This window comes from Octopus sinensis, linkage group LG17 (assembly GCF_006345805.1).
Source record: "Octopus sinensis linkage group LG17, ASM634580v1, whole genome shotgun sequence".
NCBI lineage: Eukaryota > Metazoa > Mollusca > Cephalopoda > Octopoda > Octopodidae > Octopus > Octopus sinensis.
This window is the reverse complement of record NC_043013.1, coordinates 4,644,812-4,659,302: the sequence shown is the minus strand read 5'-3', so window position 1 is coordinate 4,659,302 and position 14,491 is coordinate 4,644,812. Positions and strand designations below refer to the sequence as shown.

Here is a 14,491-nt window from a genome sequence, read left to right as displayed (position 1 = left end):
TACAACCCTGCTCCTCACTCACACATAAGTCCTCTTTCAAAACACTCCTACAAGCCTTCTTCCCATCACCCCCATCTCACTACGTATGATCACCATCCACTACAGACCCCTTCACTGTCCCTCACATATCAACCTGCACGGTTTCCATGCTCTAACATATCTACCACTCCATTTTCTTTCATTTGCTACAGTCATGTCTTCCCCATTGCTAATCATAGTACCTCACACTTTTATGGAACATCCCCCTCAATCTCCTCTGTACAATTTATACTCCCCTACAGTTCCCTATAAATAGGCCCCAATATTTCTTTCTCACACTGTCTCTCTCCCCTTCCACTCCTTCCCTATCCTACTGGGGTAGCCAAGTATCTATCATAAGACAGCGATCTCTGTCCCCCCTATTATACTCTAACCTATTACCTCTGTCCCCCCTATTATACTCTAACCTATTACCTCTGTCCCCCCTATTATACTCTAACCTATTACCTCTGTCCCCCCTATTATACTCTAATCTATTGCCTGGCACACAGTCACTTCCCTTGGCCCCACTTCCTCTCTCAGCTGTGAGGTTTTAGTCTTACAAGCTCCTTGGTAAAATGATTGGCTTTATGAAGGGCATCCAGCTATAGAAATCATGCCAAATCAGACAAACAGAACCGAATGTAGCTCTTTGGCTTACCAGCTCCTGTTGAACTGTCCAACCTATGCCAGAATGGAAAATAGACATTAAATAATGATGATGATGAAACCAATTGATATGGAAAGATATTCATTGATATGTGTATAAATAAAAGCTAAACAAAAAGATCCTTGTAAAAAAAGAATTGAATATTTACAACACTAGAATTGGCAATCATTCTTTATATACAAGAAATATTAATGCTTTCAGATAATTTATACCTAAATTAAAAACCAAAAAAATCAATAATTATTGATCATTATAATCATTAATAAAAAAAATCTTACATTTCCCATAAATGAGAATCCCATTCAACAATGATTCTTAGAGGTAGTTCTTCCAAATTTCCATCATGAACACCTAGAACTCTAAAAAAAAAAAATTATATTAATACATTAAATTTACAACAACAAAAAAATGGTATCGGGTGTGAGTAAACTGCTAAAATGCGTGTTTCTTTCCTGGGATTAAATTGGTATTGATCAGCACAAACAATGTTGTTTTCTCTTTGACTAGTCGAATAGCACCAAACTGAACTGTTTTTATGTTTATGTATTTGTTTTGCAAGATTCCTGATGTAAAATTGTGTGTTGAAATAGATATTGTTATATTTTGGGATGGTTATTATTTTTCCTTTTGCCAAATAAACACATGCACTGTTTGGAAATCTTCTGTCACACACCATGTGGCCTCTTCAGTGATTCTTCACCCCACGTGTCTCCTATTTTGTTCAGTCCATTCTGTCTTTCTATAGTGTTTATCCTTATCTGTGCATGCATTTACATCTGTAGCCGCGTGTGTGTGCATGTGTCTATGTGTTGTGTGTGTGTTTGTGTATGGGTTTATTTAAATTTGTGCAAAATTATTTCTTTGATAAATTGAAGGAAACTAACATCATCTCAATTCTCTGTGCAATTGTCATAATTTCAATCTATACTACAATTGTAGCCACACCATATTATCATCAGATATTATGCTGAAACTCAGGTCAAATATAGGTATTTCTATTGGTTTCTAAGTGCTCAAAACTGGAAATTCTATTATTGACAGATTCATTTCATTTAAAAGTAGATATTCTCTTAGACAATTTAAGATCACCAGCAACCGTTTCCCTTTTTGGTATGGAAAAGGATTTTCCTTCATCTTTCACAATTGGAAGTATAGTAAACTATTACTCTAAATACTGTGGCACAGTTTCACACATAAGTTTGTGTTTCAACATATTGCTCTTTTCTCAGACCTTTCAAATACATTATCAACCAAATTAAAAGTCTACATCTAAATTCTTTTCTCTGAAGCCACTTCAAGAACTAATGTGGAATCCATTAGCTTTAGCAGCTTCTGAACTTTGTAACCTAACCAATGCTGGTGCTTTAGTAGGAAATATTCCTGTTGTCAAGATTGCCAAAAGTACTTTGCAAAACTGGACAACTAATCACTTATTGAGACTTATGATGTTGTGAGCAAGAATGAAATCACCATGGCGTCGTCGTTTTTCTCGAGAATAAAGGTCGAGCGTCTTCAGCCTTTCTTCATAAGACAAATGCTTGAGACCAAGAACCATGCGAGAAGAGAGGGAAGTCAGCAGGTGCTAAATCTGGTGAATGGGGTGAGTGCAGAAGCGACACCGTGTTTTTTGGCATGAAACTCATGAGTGAGGACACCTAGGTGACAGCATGCACTGTCGTCCAATTCTTCATCCTCCACAGATCTGGCTGCTTTGCTGAATGTCCTGCCTCAAACACTCCAAAACATTGCAGTAGAACTCTCAATTCACAGTCTGGCCCTGGGGGATGAATTCTCCATACACAATACTGTAGATGTGAAAAAATGATGAGCATGCTCTTGATTCAGTTGCGACTCTGTTGTGCACCTGTGCTGCTTGAAACATTGCATATGACCCATTGCTTCGACAATGTAAGCTTGCCAAAGCATGCTCAATGTCTTTGTAGCAGACTTCCGAAGTTTAATGCAAAATTTCATGTTGGCTCTTTGTTCTATGACAAAAACTGCAGATCACAAAAACACGAATTTCACAACTTGCAAAATAAACACAGTGATGTCACTTGGCACACTGCCTCATGAAGGTCACTGTTAGCTCTCAGTGTGCAAGCAACTGTATGCAACAGAACTAGTCTGAGTGTTGGTGTGCAGCAGAACTAGTCTGAGAACTTTTTGATACCACCTTGTAATATTTTGAGATGAAATCCTACCATTGTCAACTATATTTTTGTTCCCACTTGTGTAAAAAAAAAAAAAGGAAAGGAAAAAAAGAACCATTAGGTAATGTAAATTGATTGACTCTTCAAAACTTTGGTTTGTGACAGTGTAAGAAATCACTATCTATAGTAAAGAGATAAACACTTAACATGTAGTAAAGTAGTTATCTATAAAATTAAAATGCAAAATAAAATATTGAGGGAATAAATCTATGAGTGAAGTAGGCTTGAAAATTATTGTGAAAAGTATTTTCTATAACATGTAACTGGATACTCTCTGATTAATTTGGATTTTAACTCCAAATAATATATATCATAAATATGTTTATATGAATATAAATGATTTATCTCTTAGATTAAACAAAAATAATTAAGGTAACAATCATTTATTGTTCAGCACACACTATGAGATGAAAGCTTTCAAATAAAATGTAAGACGTTAAATCAAGACTTACTTATCTATGACTGGCATATAAAGAGGCATTTCAACATCATTTGGAAGATAATTGTGTTGGAAATTTCTGTCCATGACATGCAATCTCATGAGTAGTTTTTGCTTAGACATACTCTGAAAAAGTAAACAACATATACTGTTAAAACTTTCTTGATAAAATTATATTAGAAATGTTAACAAAACTATCTGGTGAAAGCAATACAGCTATTTTCAGCTTGAATTTCTAGAGTTTGTTGAGAAAATATGGGCAGGGTGGGAATTCTAGAAGTCTGAAATTATGAGAAGAAATAATTAGATAATTTGTTTAGTGCAAGGACAGGGACAGCAGAAATATGAGAGTAGTAAAAGATGCATGGTTTTCTTTTGGATGCAGGCTAGGATATTTGCTTGAGTGCATGGGAAGCACTCCGTTGGTTATGAGGAGGGTTCCGGTTGATCCGAATCAACGGAACAGCCTGCTCGTGAAATTAACGTGTAAGTGGCTGAGCACTCCACAGACACGTGTACCCTTAACGTAGTTCTCGGGGATATTCAGCGTGACACAGAGAGTGACAAGGCCGGCTCTTTGAAATACAGGTACAACAGAAACAGGAAGTAAGAGTGAGAGAAAGTTGTGGTGAAAGAGTACAGCAGGGATCACCACCATCCCCTGCCGGAGCCTCGTGGAGCTTTTAGGTGTTTTCGCTCAATAAACACTCACAACGCCCGGTCTGGGAATCGAAACCGCGATCCTATGACCGCGAGTCCGCTGCCCTAACCACTGGGCCATTGCGCCTCCACGCGTAGTAGTGCGTCCACCTCCCGGTCGTTTCAACAGGAACGAAATGGTAAAGTATTTTTATTTTTTTCATTTCGTTCCTGTCAAATTTTATCCCTAATTTGGTGGTTATAGAACCTAGCTGTTCTTTCTAGCATGTTGAATCCCACGAGTGGATTCCTTATGCATTTAAATATATATATATACACATACATATATATATATATATATATATATATATACATATTTTTATATATACATACATTTATATATATATATATATTTAAACTGGTTTTGTAGTGGACTGTCGGTTGTAGTTGAATGTCTTCATAGTGTATTGTTGAATGTCTTCATAGTGCATGAGTGTGTGTTTGGTAGGGGTGGTCACTATTTCAGTTTGAGAATAGTACTCAGTTATGAGTCTTACTCGAGCCTTATAGACTATCAGCAAATGGATTGAATTATTTTCCAGATTTGTCATCAAATGTATTCATCAGTGAATTGGACAGAGTAATGGCTAACAGCTGAAAACTTTGATCTGTATCTGGCATCAAAAGCCAGTCATTGTAATGAGAGTGTCAGGAGTTGGTATGTATGATTTAAGGTGGCAAACTGGCAGAAACGTTAGCACGCCGGACGAAATGCCGAGCGGTATTTTGTCTGCCGCTACGTTCTGAGTTCAAATTCTGCCGAGATCGACTTTGCTTTTCATCCTTTCGGGGTCGATTAAATAAATACCAGTTACGTACTGGAGTCGATATAATCGACTTAATCCGTTTGTCTGTCCTTGCTTGTCCCCTCTGTGTTTAGCCCCTTGTGGGCAGTAAAGAAATGGGTATTTCGTCTGCCGCTACGTTCTGAGTTCAAATTCTGCAGAGGTCGACTTTGCCTTTCATCCTTTCGGGGTCGATTAAATAAATACCAGTTACGCACTGGAGTCGATATAATCGACTTAATCTGTTTGTCTGTCCTTGTTTGTCCCCTCTGTGATTAGCCCCTTGTGGGTAGTAAAGAAATATGTATGATGAAATAAATACACGTAGTAATGGCTGTGCCCTGTATAATGTCATAATTTACATAGTGTCAGAAGGGGGATTGAATAATTGCCTATATGGAACAGATAAGAAGCTTGAATGAGCTTAATCTTGAAGGCAATGTAGCCAGGAGCTGGAAATGGTGGGTACAAAGGTTTGAACTTTACCTTACAGCTAGCAGAATTGCAACTAAATCACAGAGTGTGAAGTGTGCTACTCTACAACATGTAGTGGGAGAGGCTGCAGTTCAAGTGTAAAATTCTTTTGAGTGGCGTTAGGAAGCAGATAGCAAGAATTACGACAAAGTGAAGCAAAAGTTTTAAGGAATATTGTGAACCTAAGAAAAATCTGACAATTGAGAGAGATGATCTCAGAAAGCAGATGTGATAATTGATCAGTGTGTAACAGATTTAAAGAATAAATCTAGAACTTGTGAGTTTGGGACATAAAGACAGAATCTGTGGAATTCTTAGTAACAGCCTCAGAATACAGTTATTGAGAGACCATGATCTTGATTTGGAAAAAACTGTACAGATGATTAGTGCTACAGAAATCAGTGGACAGTAATTGAAAGTTCTTAATGATGAACAGTCAACCATATCTAAAGAAATCAATGCCATGAATGCCAGTATGGGTCTAAGAAGCAAGTATAAACCTAAAGGTAGAACAAAAGTTTCATCAGTATGTCTACGGGAAAACAGTTCAAGTAGAAACTGATCATAAACCCTTTGAAATGATATTTTAGAAACCTTTGAGAATGTTGCTGCATCTACAGATGTATGATCTTCAAGTTATCTAGAAACCTGGCAAAGAACTAACTGATTGTTGCAGATGCCTTGAGCAGGGCATATCTTTAAGCCAGTAATGATTGGTTTGATGAAACTGAGTGTGATGTGGACCTAATATCACAACTGCTGATGACCTCAGGAAAGTTGAGTGAATTCAGGATTGCCACGACTACAACAGCTGAAATCAGCGATTCTGTGTGGATAGCCAGAAAACAGAAATGATGTTCCAGCAAGTGTGAGAGACCACTGGAATATTCGAGATGAACTGACTGTTGTTGATGACTTCATCTTCAAAGCTGACAAAGTTGTAGTTCCTGCAACACTACAAACAGAAATGTTGAAGAGAATTCATGATGCTAATTTCAGAGTGATAAAGTGCATACTCAGAGCCAAAGATGCTATCTTCTGGCAAGGAATGACTGTACAAACTGAAGAATTTGTTTCACAATGAGAACAGAAAGAGTAATCTGAAACAACTGTTGGAGAGCCATGAAATTCCTGATCGACCATGGGCCAAAGTCGGAGCCGACTTGTTTGTGTACATGAACATTGACTACCTAGGATGTGTGGACTATTTCTCAACGTATGGTGAAATTGTCTGACCTATCAAGTAAAACAACATGGCATCCCATTAAGCAATTAATACTAAAAACCTTAAAATTAATTAATATACTCAATGCTAGTACAAGCCATAAATACTGGAATCAAAAATAAGAAATGGTTCAAATATAGACACACCCATTATATAAACTAACTATATAATTATATAATTAATATATATGTATTATCTATAGATTTAATATATCACTCAGTAATATAGTTGATCAAAGTATCAATTAATATAAAAACTAATTTACTTAAATTTAATACTACTTGATAAATATACCACCTAATTATTAAATAATGTATTGTCTAACAAAATTAATTCTCAATTAAATTATAAGTAATATGTTACAACCTTTTAAAGATAATAATAAATCATTCTAAATAAATAGATATCATAATTAATAACTATCATAATATTTCAACAACAATAATAATAACAATAACAATCAAACCCAATATAATTCAAAAGCCAAATAATATTTATAAGCAAAAACCGTTACTTAGTTTGTCGATGAAAATAATATAACTGAATTTTAAACTTTAAAAATATATAGGTCTTAGTGTTTATAAAAATTAAACGCGTGAAGTCTTAGTGTAAACAAATAGAATAAATTATCAATGAAAATGGCGAAAACTATTTACTAATGAAAAGTACGAAAAACATCTAAGCCCCATGAATTAAAGAAAGGTACAAAAAATATTAGAACAAATGAACAATACACTATGAAGACATTCAACTACAACCGACAGTCCACTACAAAACCAGTTTAAATATATATATATAAATGTATGTATATATAAAAATATATATATATATATATATATATATATGTATGTATGTGTATATGTATATATTTAAATGCATAAGGAATCCACTCGTGGGATTCAACATGCTAGAAAGAACAGCTAGGTTCTATAACCACCAAATTAGGGATAAAATTCGACAGGAACGAAATGAAAAAAATAAAAATACTTTACCATTTCGTTCCTGTTGAATTTTATCCCTAATTTTGTGGTTATAGAACCTAGCTGTTCTTTCTAGCGTGTCGAATCCCATGAGTGGATTCCTTATGCACTTAAATGCACACTGTATTTTACGAGTAATACATGGTCTTTGGACTAAATGGAAATTTTAATTAATTTCCATTTCCCTTTGACATGATTAAGTATTGTAAGTTTTTGGATAATTTTCAGTTTTTAAAAGTTGGCATTTTTTTATTGCTAGTGAAGGGCTGTGTCTGCGCAATAGATTTTTAAAAAATTAGGATGTATAAACAAGAGGCACATAGTTGATCACCTTGTGTTTATATATTTAATCTAAGGTGTACCTGTTGAGAAAGATTTCACCTAGCGGGTAAATGGTATTTGCTTGCTATACTAAAATCAGAAACCAATTGGTCCAGGAAAGTAGATGGTAAAATGTTTTCATTTTTTCATTTCGTTCCTTTGTACTAGGCTTACAAAGAATAAATCCTGGGGATTATTTCTTTGACTAAAGGTGGTGATCCAGCATGGCCACAGTCAAATGACTGAAGCAAGTAAAAGAATAAAAGAATAAGAACCTACGAAGGCTCATGCTGAACATCCATCAGTCTTGGAGGTCTACAATGATCACAGAAATATATTTCTCTTTCTTTTAATTAGAAAAAGTTTTAACTTCAAATTAAGTAAAACAAATTCTCCTTTCCACAAGTATACAAGATTAAACTTTAGACTGCCTTCCTTCAAAAATGATAAATGAAGCAGAATTTTTAGATACAAAAATATAAGAATGTCAAAAATGTTGGAGAATACTAATCAGTGCTAAACTCTGCAATATCAAAACCTGTTTAAATATGCATGAAAATAAATTATATAAAAGTAACTTGTAACATCTTGGGAAGTATTACAATTGTAATAAGGGAGTGAGAGCAAAATTCTTTGAATATTTGAGATCTATCCAATAACTTAAGAAATCCAAGGACCCTATCTAGGTCCTAGAACACAACATTTGAAAGCATTTAGAGTATTACAGGCAATTTGTTGCCTTCTATTATCTCAAATCCTCTTCTCCCCTGCATTTTAACCGATTCTATCCTGTAAGCAATACAGATTTATGAGGTGCCTATCTAGAAGCAAATAGCATCATACTCAACAATGCTATTCCAGTGCATGTAAAGATAAAATGTTATGAATGCTATGTAATACTTCAATTACACTAAAAGACAAAAAAAACTATATACTCGAATCAGTGGCACAACATTTAAGTAAAAATCATGAAAAATAACCAGGATATGAATCCCATCTAGTTAATCCCTAACTTTTCCACAGTAAATTTTTCTAGTAACCAGTCTAAAAAGCTAAGCACCCAACTTTGAAACCTTGTTTCACCAACACTAAATCCCATTTATCATTTACTTCTAAGTGAAATCACTTCTAAGTGAAATCACTTAAGACCCTTCTACAATAGGCCTTTCCTATTTCAACTGATCTTCACTGCAATTTCTTTGTGAAAAAGTAACCTCTGTATTCAGGAAGCAACAGCAGCCATGGATTTTGGTTGAAAGTAATCTTTCCTAAGGACTATGATTGTCCATACTGTGATAATAGTGTTATTTTCAACAAAGGTAATTTAAGTTTAAAATATATACTGTAGCCTTTACACCAATTCATTTCATTGTCAATGGCTCAACTACATCTATCAATGCACCATCTTGCATTCTCAGTAGTCTTCTGTAAATTGCTTGTACTACCTCCAGTTACTTTTATCTTCTTAGTGAGCAAAGCTAGATCCATTGGATACTTTTACATTCCATACTATTTGAGAACATTAACAAAATCTTTCATTTTGTTTGACATAAGAATTTCCAAAATACAGTGTCATTAATTAGTTGTTTCAAGCGTTACTCCACCTTCCATTTCATCATCATCATTTAACGTCCGTTTTCCATGCTAGCATGGGTTGGACGGTTCAACTGGGGTCTGGGGAGCCAGTAGGCTGCACCAGGCCCAGTCTGATCTGGCAGTGTTTCTACAGTTGGATGCCCTTCCTAATGCCAACCACTCCGAGAGTGTAGTGGGTGCTTTTTACGTGCCACCTGCACAGGTGCCAGACGAGGCTGGCAAACGGCCACGATCGGATGGTGCTTTTTACGTGCCAGGCGAGGCTGGCAATGACCACAACTGGATGGTGCTTTTTATGTGCCACCGGCACGGAGGCCAGTCAGGGCGGCGCTGGCAACGTTGATACATTTCTTTAAAACTCCAACTCTTTCAATACTCAATTAGATTTTCTTCATACTTTTTCTTTACATCAAAGTTTTATTTATTGATGCAACTAAGTCATAGTTCCGATGGATATTTTCCCTTCCCTTCCAGACATAGGCTTCAGTTACATATAAGCTCAACACCATACTAGGCAAGCAGATCTGTTTTGAATGAACAGGAACAAAAGACACATGAGAACTCGGTCTACTTTAACAGCACTACATATCTTAAGGAAAAAAAAATCTAGGTAACTGAGTTTGCCCAACCTACTCCTGAGCATAATTTAACCCTTTTGATACCAACCCGGCCAAAACCACCTCTGGCTCTGTAGTATAAATGTCTTGTTTTCATAAATTTTGAATTAAAATCTTCCACCAAACCTTAGTCACAATTTATGTTCCTGACACTAGCTGAATGATAACCAAGTTATTTTACTAAATTATTTGTTATATTTAAAATTAATTGAAAGAAACACAGAGCATCCCAAAATAAATATGGTAACAAAAGGGTTAAAAAAATCAAAAATATATAAAACATCTTATAAATGTTCAACCTAAAAACCACTTTTGAATCCCTCCGTCTCATACTCCCCAATAACCTCATTCTTTAGAAAATCCTGTGTCTCTGTTTTCCAGAAAAAAGTTCAAACTAAACATTAACCGCACTAACTTCAACTAGTCATCTTGATCTCTCAGGCTCGGAGGTTTTGAAAATAAAGTTGGGCACTGTTCCTTTTGTTCAGACTAATAAATTAAAAAAAAAAAATGTTTTACAATTAAATTCGTTTGCATCGCTAAAATGAATAAGGATTGAAAAAAAATAATCCCAACAGAATAAAAATTTACATGTGATAATAGATATCATGTGATAATAGATATCATGTGATAATAGATATGAACTTTTATTCTTACATAATTTGATAAATTTTCTTTCAAGGCTGGTCCCAAGCTTTGCAATATCCTGTTTTGTAAATCTGGATAGCTTATGTCTCGAAGAACAGAGATGATGTGAGGGCAACAGAATCTGATGCTGAAAATAGTATAAGACTTCAAGAATCCAATGTCATATTTTAAATATTTAGTTATTACATATTAATTCACTTCCAAGAAAAAAATACATTTAAATGAACATAATTTTTTTCTTTTTGACAAAATAATGTTTCTACACAGAAGCATGTATAAATAAGAAATAACTCAAAATACAATCACTTGAGACATAAAGTAGAGAGCTAGAAGAGAAAAAGAGAGAAAGGGAGGGAGAGAGAGAGAGAGAGACAGAGAGAGAGAAATGGTGGTAAATTGAAAAAATCACTTGATTAGCTAAGATGAGCCAAGGTGAGAACACACCTCATACTAAGAATAATCAGTGTAGAATTGGGATGTCCTGACCAATTAGCTGGTTTGGACCCAAGAGTTTGATGGGAAGAAATTGCACAGTAAACAAATGGAGTGAGTTTCCTTGATAAGGCAATGATTGTCAAATCACTGTCTAAGAAAGACAGAAGGGAGAAAAGATATTAAGGATAGACCGAGTTAAAAATAAAACAAAATAAAATAATGCCCATCAAATAAAGCATCAGATATTCAGGTATTGGGCATATGGTTCAGTGGTTAGAGCGTTGGGGTCACAATCATAAGGTAGTGAGTTTGACCAGGCTGTATGTTGTGTCCTTGAGCAAGACACTTTATTTCACATTGCTCCAGTCCACTCAGCTGTAGAAATGAGTTGCAACACTACTGGTATCAAGCTGTATCAGCTTTTCCCTTGGATAACATTGGTGGCATGGAAAGAGGAGGTTGGTATGCATTGGTGACTGCTGGTCTTCCATAAACAACCTTGCCTGGACTTGTGCCTGGGAGGGTAACTTTCTAGTTGCAATTTCATGGTCATTCATGACTGAAGGGGGTTTTTACCCTTTACCCTGGGTGAATTGAAAGTGAGGCAACATTTTGGCAAATAAAAACTCTAAGTGAACCTCAAAAGTGCATAAGGTTGAAACAATTTGCAGGTAAAAGTAATAACCTCAGTTTTTTGAACAATATATTTTAAGGATGTGTAGAAGATATTATGACATTCCAGCTAGTTTAACAATGAAATAATACTAACAGTGATGTCCTTGAAATGAAACTGTGGAATCAATAAATAATGATTTCAAATTTTAGCATAATACCAGTAATTTTAGGGTAAGTTGATTACATTGACTTCAGTGCTCAACTGGTACTTAGTTTATTGACTCTGAAAGGATGAAAAGCAAAGTTAATCTCAGCAGCATTTAAACTCAGATGAGAATAATACACAATGAAATCTTTTGAGATGGGGGGGAAAAAAAGTAAAAGATATATTCTCTTAAAGTACAGAAAAACTTGTGATGTTGATTAATAAATGATTATTTCTTTCAATTAAAAAGAATAATTATTTATTAGTCTCCAGACTTTAATATAATATTTACTGTCTTTTCCTTAAGAGTTGGAAACTGCAGCTGACTCTAAAAATACTGAGTAATTATAAAGCTTGAAACAGCTTCACCACTTTAAGGAATAAAGAAATAATTGATAGAAGAACAGAATGGACTAAGCAGAGCAGGAGCATACACGAGGATGGAAAGTGCCATTGAAGAGGTCACAAATGTATGACGAAATAATTGATTCTTAAACAGACAAAAAACCAAAGAATTTTTGGAGTGTAAAGTTATGGTTATGCCTCTCAAAAGAGAATGAGTCAAGTAACCAAGAAAACTCATTAACTACCACTCCACCCCTGCCTCTTAAAGTTCAAATCCGTTAATTGATTAGGACTTCTCCAATTCCACACTGTTTACCCTTAGCATCAACTTGCTTAGCCAAAAGAGATGGTCAATCCCAGCAGCTACAGCAAGTGAGAGATCTTCACTAGAAGAGATGTTCATCTAAATTGAAATACTGTAGAAAAATTTCTTATATATTATGAAATAAGAAACAAAATGGTCAGAGAATGAAGTCTGCTGGATTTGAAGAAGGAAGCATTGAAAATCTCATCAACAAAACAGAAAGAAAAACATCAAACATGAAGTAATTTCTCATTGAATAGAATCAGAACTAATCACTGTTTTAGGAAAATATACACAAGAGATAAAATGAGTCTAAATATTTCATATCTACTGCATAAAAATTGCTTTTCATAAAAATCTGACATTTGAATTTGTTGTGAATAATACAGAAAGCCTAACAATAGAGAATATATAGAAATATTTCTAATTCTAATAAACAATTTCCACTTCAGGACAATAAATAGTAAGGTATGGAAAAAGAAGGGGAGAGGAGAAGAAACAGAATCAACTGCTGCTTTTTTTCCTTTTCCTTCAAGACTTGTGATCAAGGTAACTACATGAAGTTAATGATTTAAACTCAATTCGAATACAGGGTTTGAAAGAAAACATGAGTAGAGCATATTCTGTTGTGTCTGAGGAGAGTCATTTTCTTTTTGTGCCCTATAATGTAACACACTCACCGGTAAAATTTCCACTTATTTCTTATTTTTATTTTCCCAAAATTTTCGTTGCATCTTGCAACCTTTTCAGTATTGAAAAGGTTAAGGTTGCATGACACAATGAAAATTTTAGGAAAATAAAAATAAGAAATAAGTGGAAATTTTACCGGTGAGTGTGTTACATTATAGGGCACAAAAAGAAAATGACTCTCCCCAGACACAACAGAATGTTTCAACACACGAACCCATATAAAGAATGTTGCAAACCAAATCCAAAAATGAGTAGAGCAGGTGTTCCAGAATGATGTGATTCTAAAATGGGAGGATTAAGGATATAATTTAAGATTGTGTCTAGGAGATTAAAGCTGCATGAATAATAACAAGAAAGATTGGAGCATTAAGTATTTTTGTGTTAGTGCTATCTTATCAGCTTTGATGAACAGAATTATTGTAGTAGGAGTGGAAATTGTAGAAAGGATACAACAGGGTAAAGAAGAAAAGTTTTATTAAACATTGGAAATTAACAGTTTGTCAATCATGATTCTTTTAATATTGTATGTAATGTTGCATAAAAATAACAGGTGCTAAGTCCTAGCTATTTGAATTAGTACTCTAATGTAGGACATCACTTTACTTTGTATAGAGTTGATCCAGCTGTGGCTGACTCATATTTCTACTAGCCAAGTTTGTATCTGGAATTTTAAAAGGAGGCAAAGTATGATTTGAACAAGATTCAGTTGCTATTTCTTGTAGTCCAACCAACCATATAGAGACTCTGTGGTTGACAAAGGAATTTATTGTGCTCTGTGACTGTGAATATAAGGTAATAAAATGAGAAGAAGAGAGGAGTTAATAAGTGCAAAATAGGCATGAAATTAACTTTCCATTTCTAAAGTTATTTGACTTCATACATATATAAGAATAGGTATGGTTGTGTGGTTGAAAAATTCACTTTACAACTGTGTCTATATGATCAATCCAGCTGTATGATACCTTGGGAAATGTCTTCTACTATAGCTCTTGGCTGCCAGGTTTGGAGTAAATTTAGTGATGGAATCAATATGAAAGCCTGTTATATTTCGTAGCCTTACTACTGATATTATCTGTCTATAAATTCTTTGAAAGTAAGCAGTTGGCTCATGAACATTTTGCATGCTATCTTTTATTTGAAACTGTATTACTATAGCTAACTTAAAAGCCACCATTGTATACCTTATCAGAAAAGAATGCGAGGCATTGTCCT

At 34.7% G+C, this 14,491-nt stretch overlaps 1 protein-coding gene across 1 annotated transcript in view; it reads right to left on the bottom strand.

Annotated features, from left to right (window-relative positions):
- Nucleotides 1-14,491, bottom strand: part of LOC115220894 (ubiquitin carboxyl-terminal hydrolase 43) — a 52,584-nt gene that overhangs the window by 17,991 nt on the left and 20,102 nt on the right. The window contains exons 4-6 of the mRNA XM_029791091.2: nucleotides 10,695-10,812; nucleotides 3,354-3,466; nucleotides 967-1,047 (exon numbers count right to left, since the gene is read on the bottom strand). Coding sequence (XP_029646951.1) covers nucleotides 967-1,047; nucleotides 3,354-3,466; nucleotides 10,695-10,812 — 312 coding nt within the window. The remainder of the gene's footprint in view (nucleotides 1-966; nucleotides 1,048-3,353; nucleotides 3,467-10,694; nucleotides 10,813-14,491) is intronic.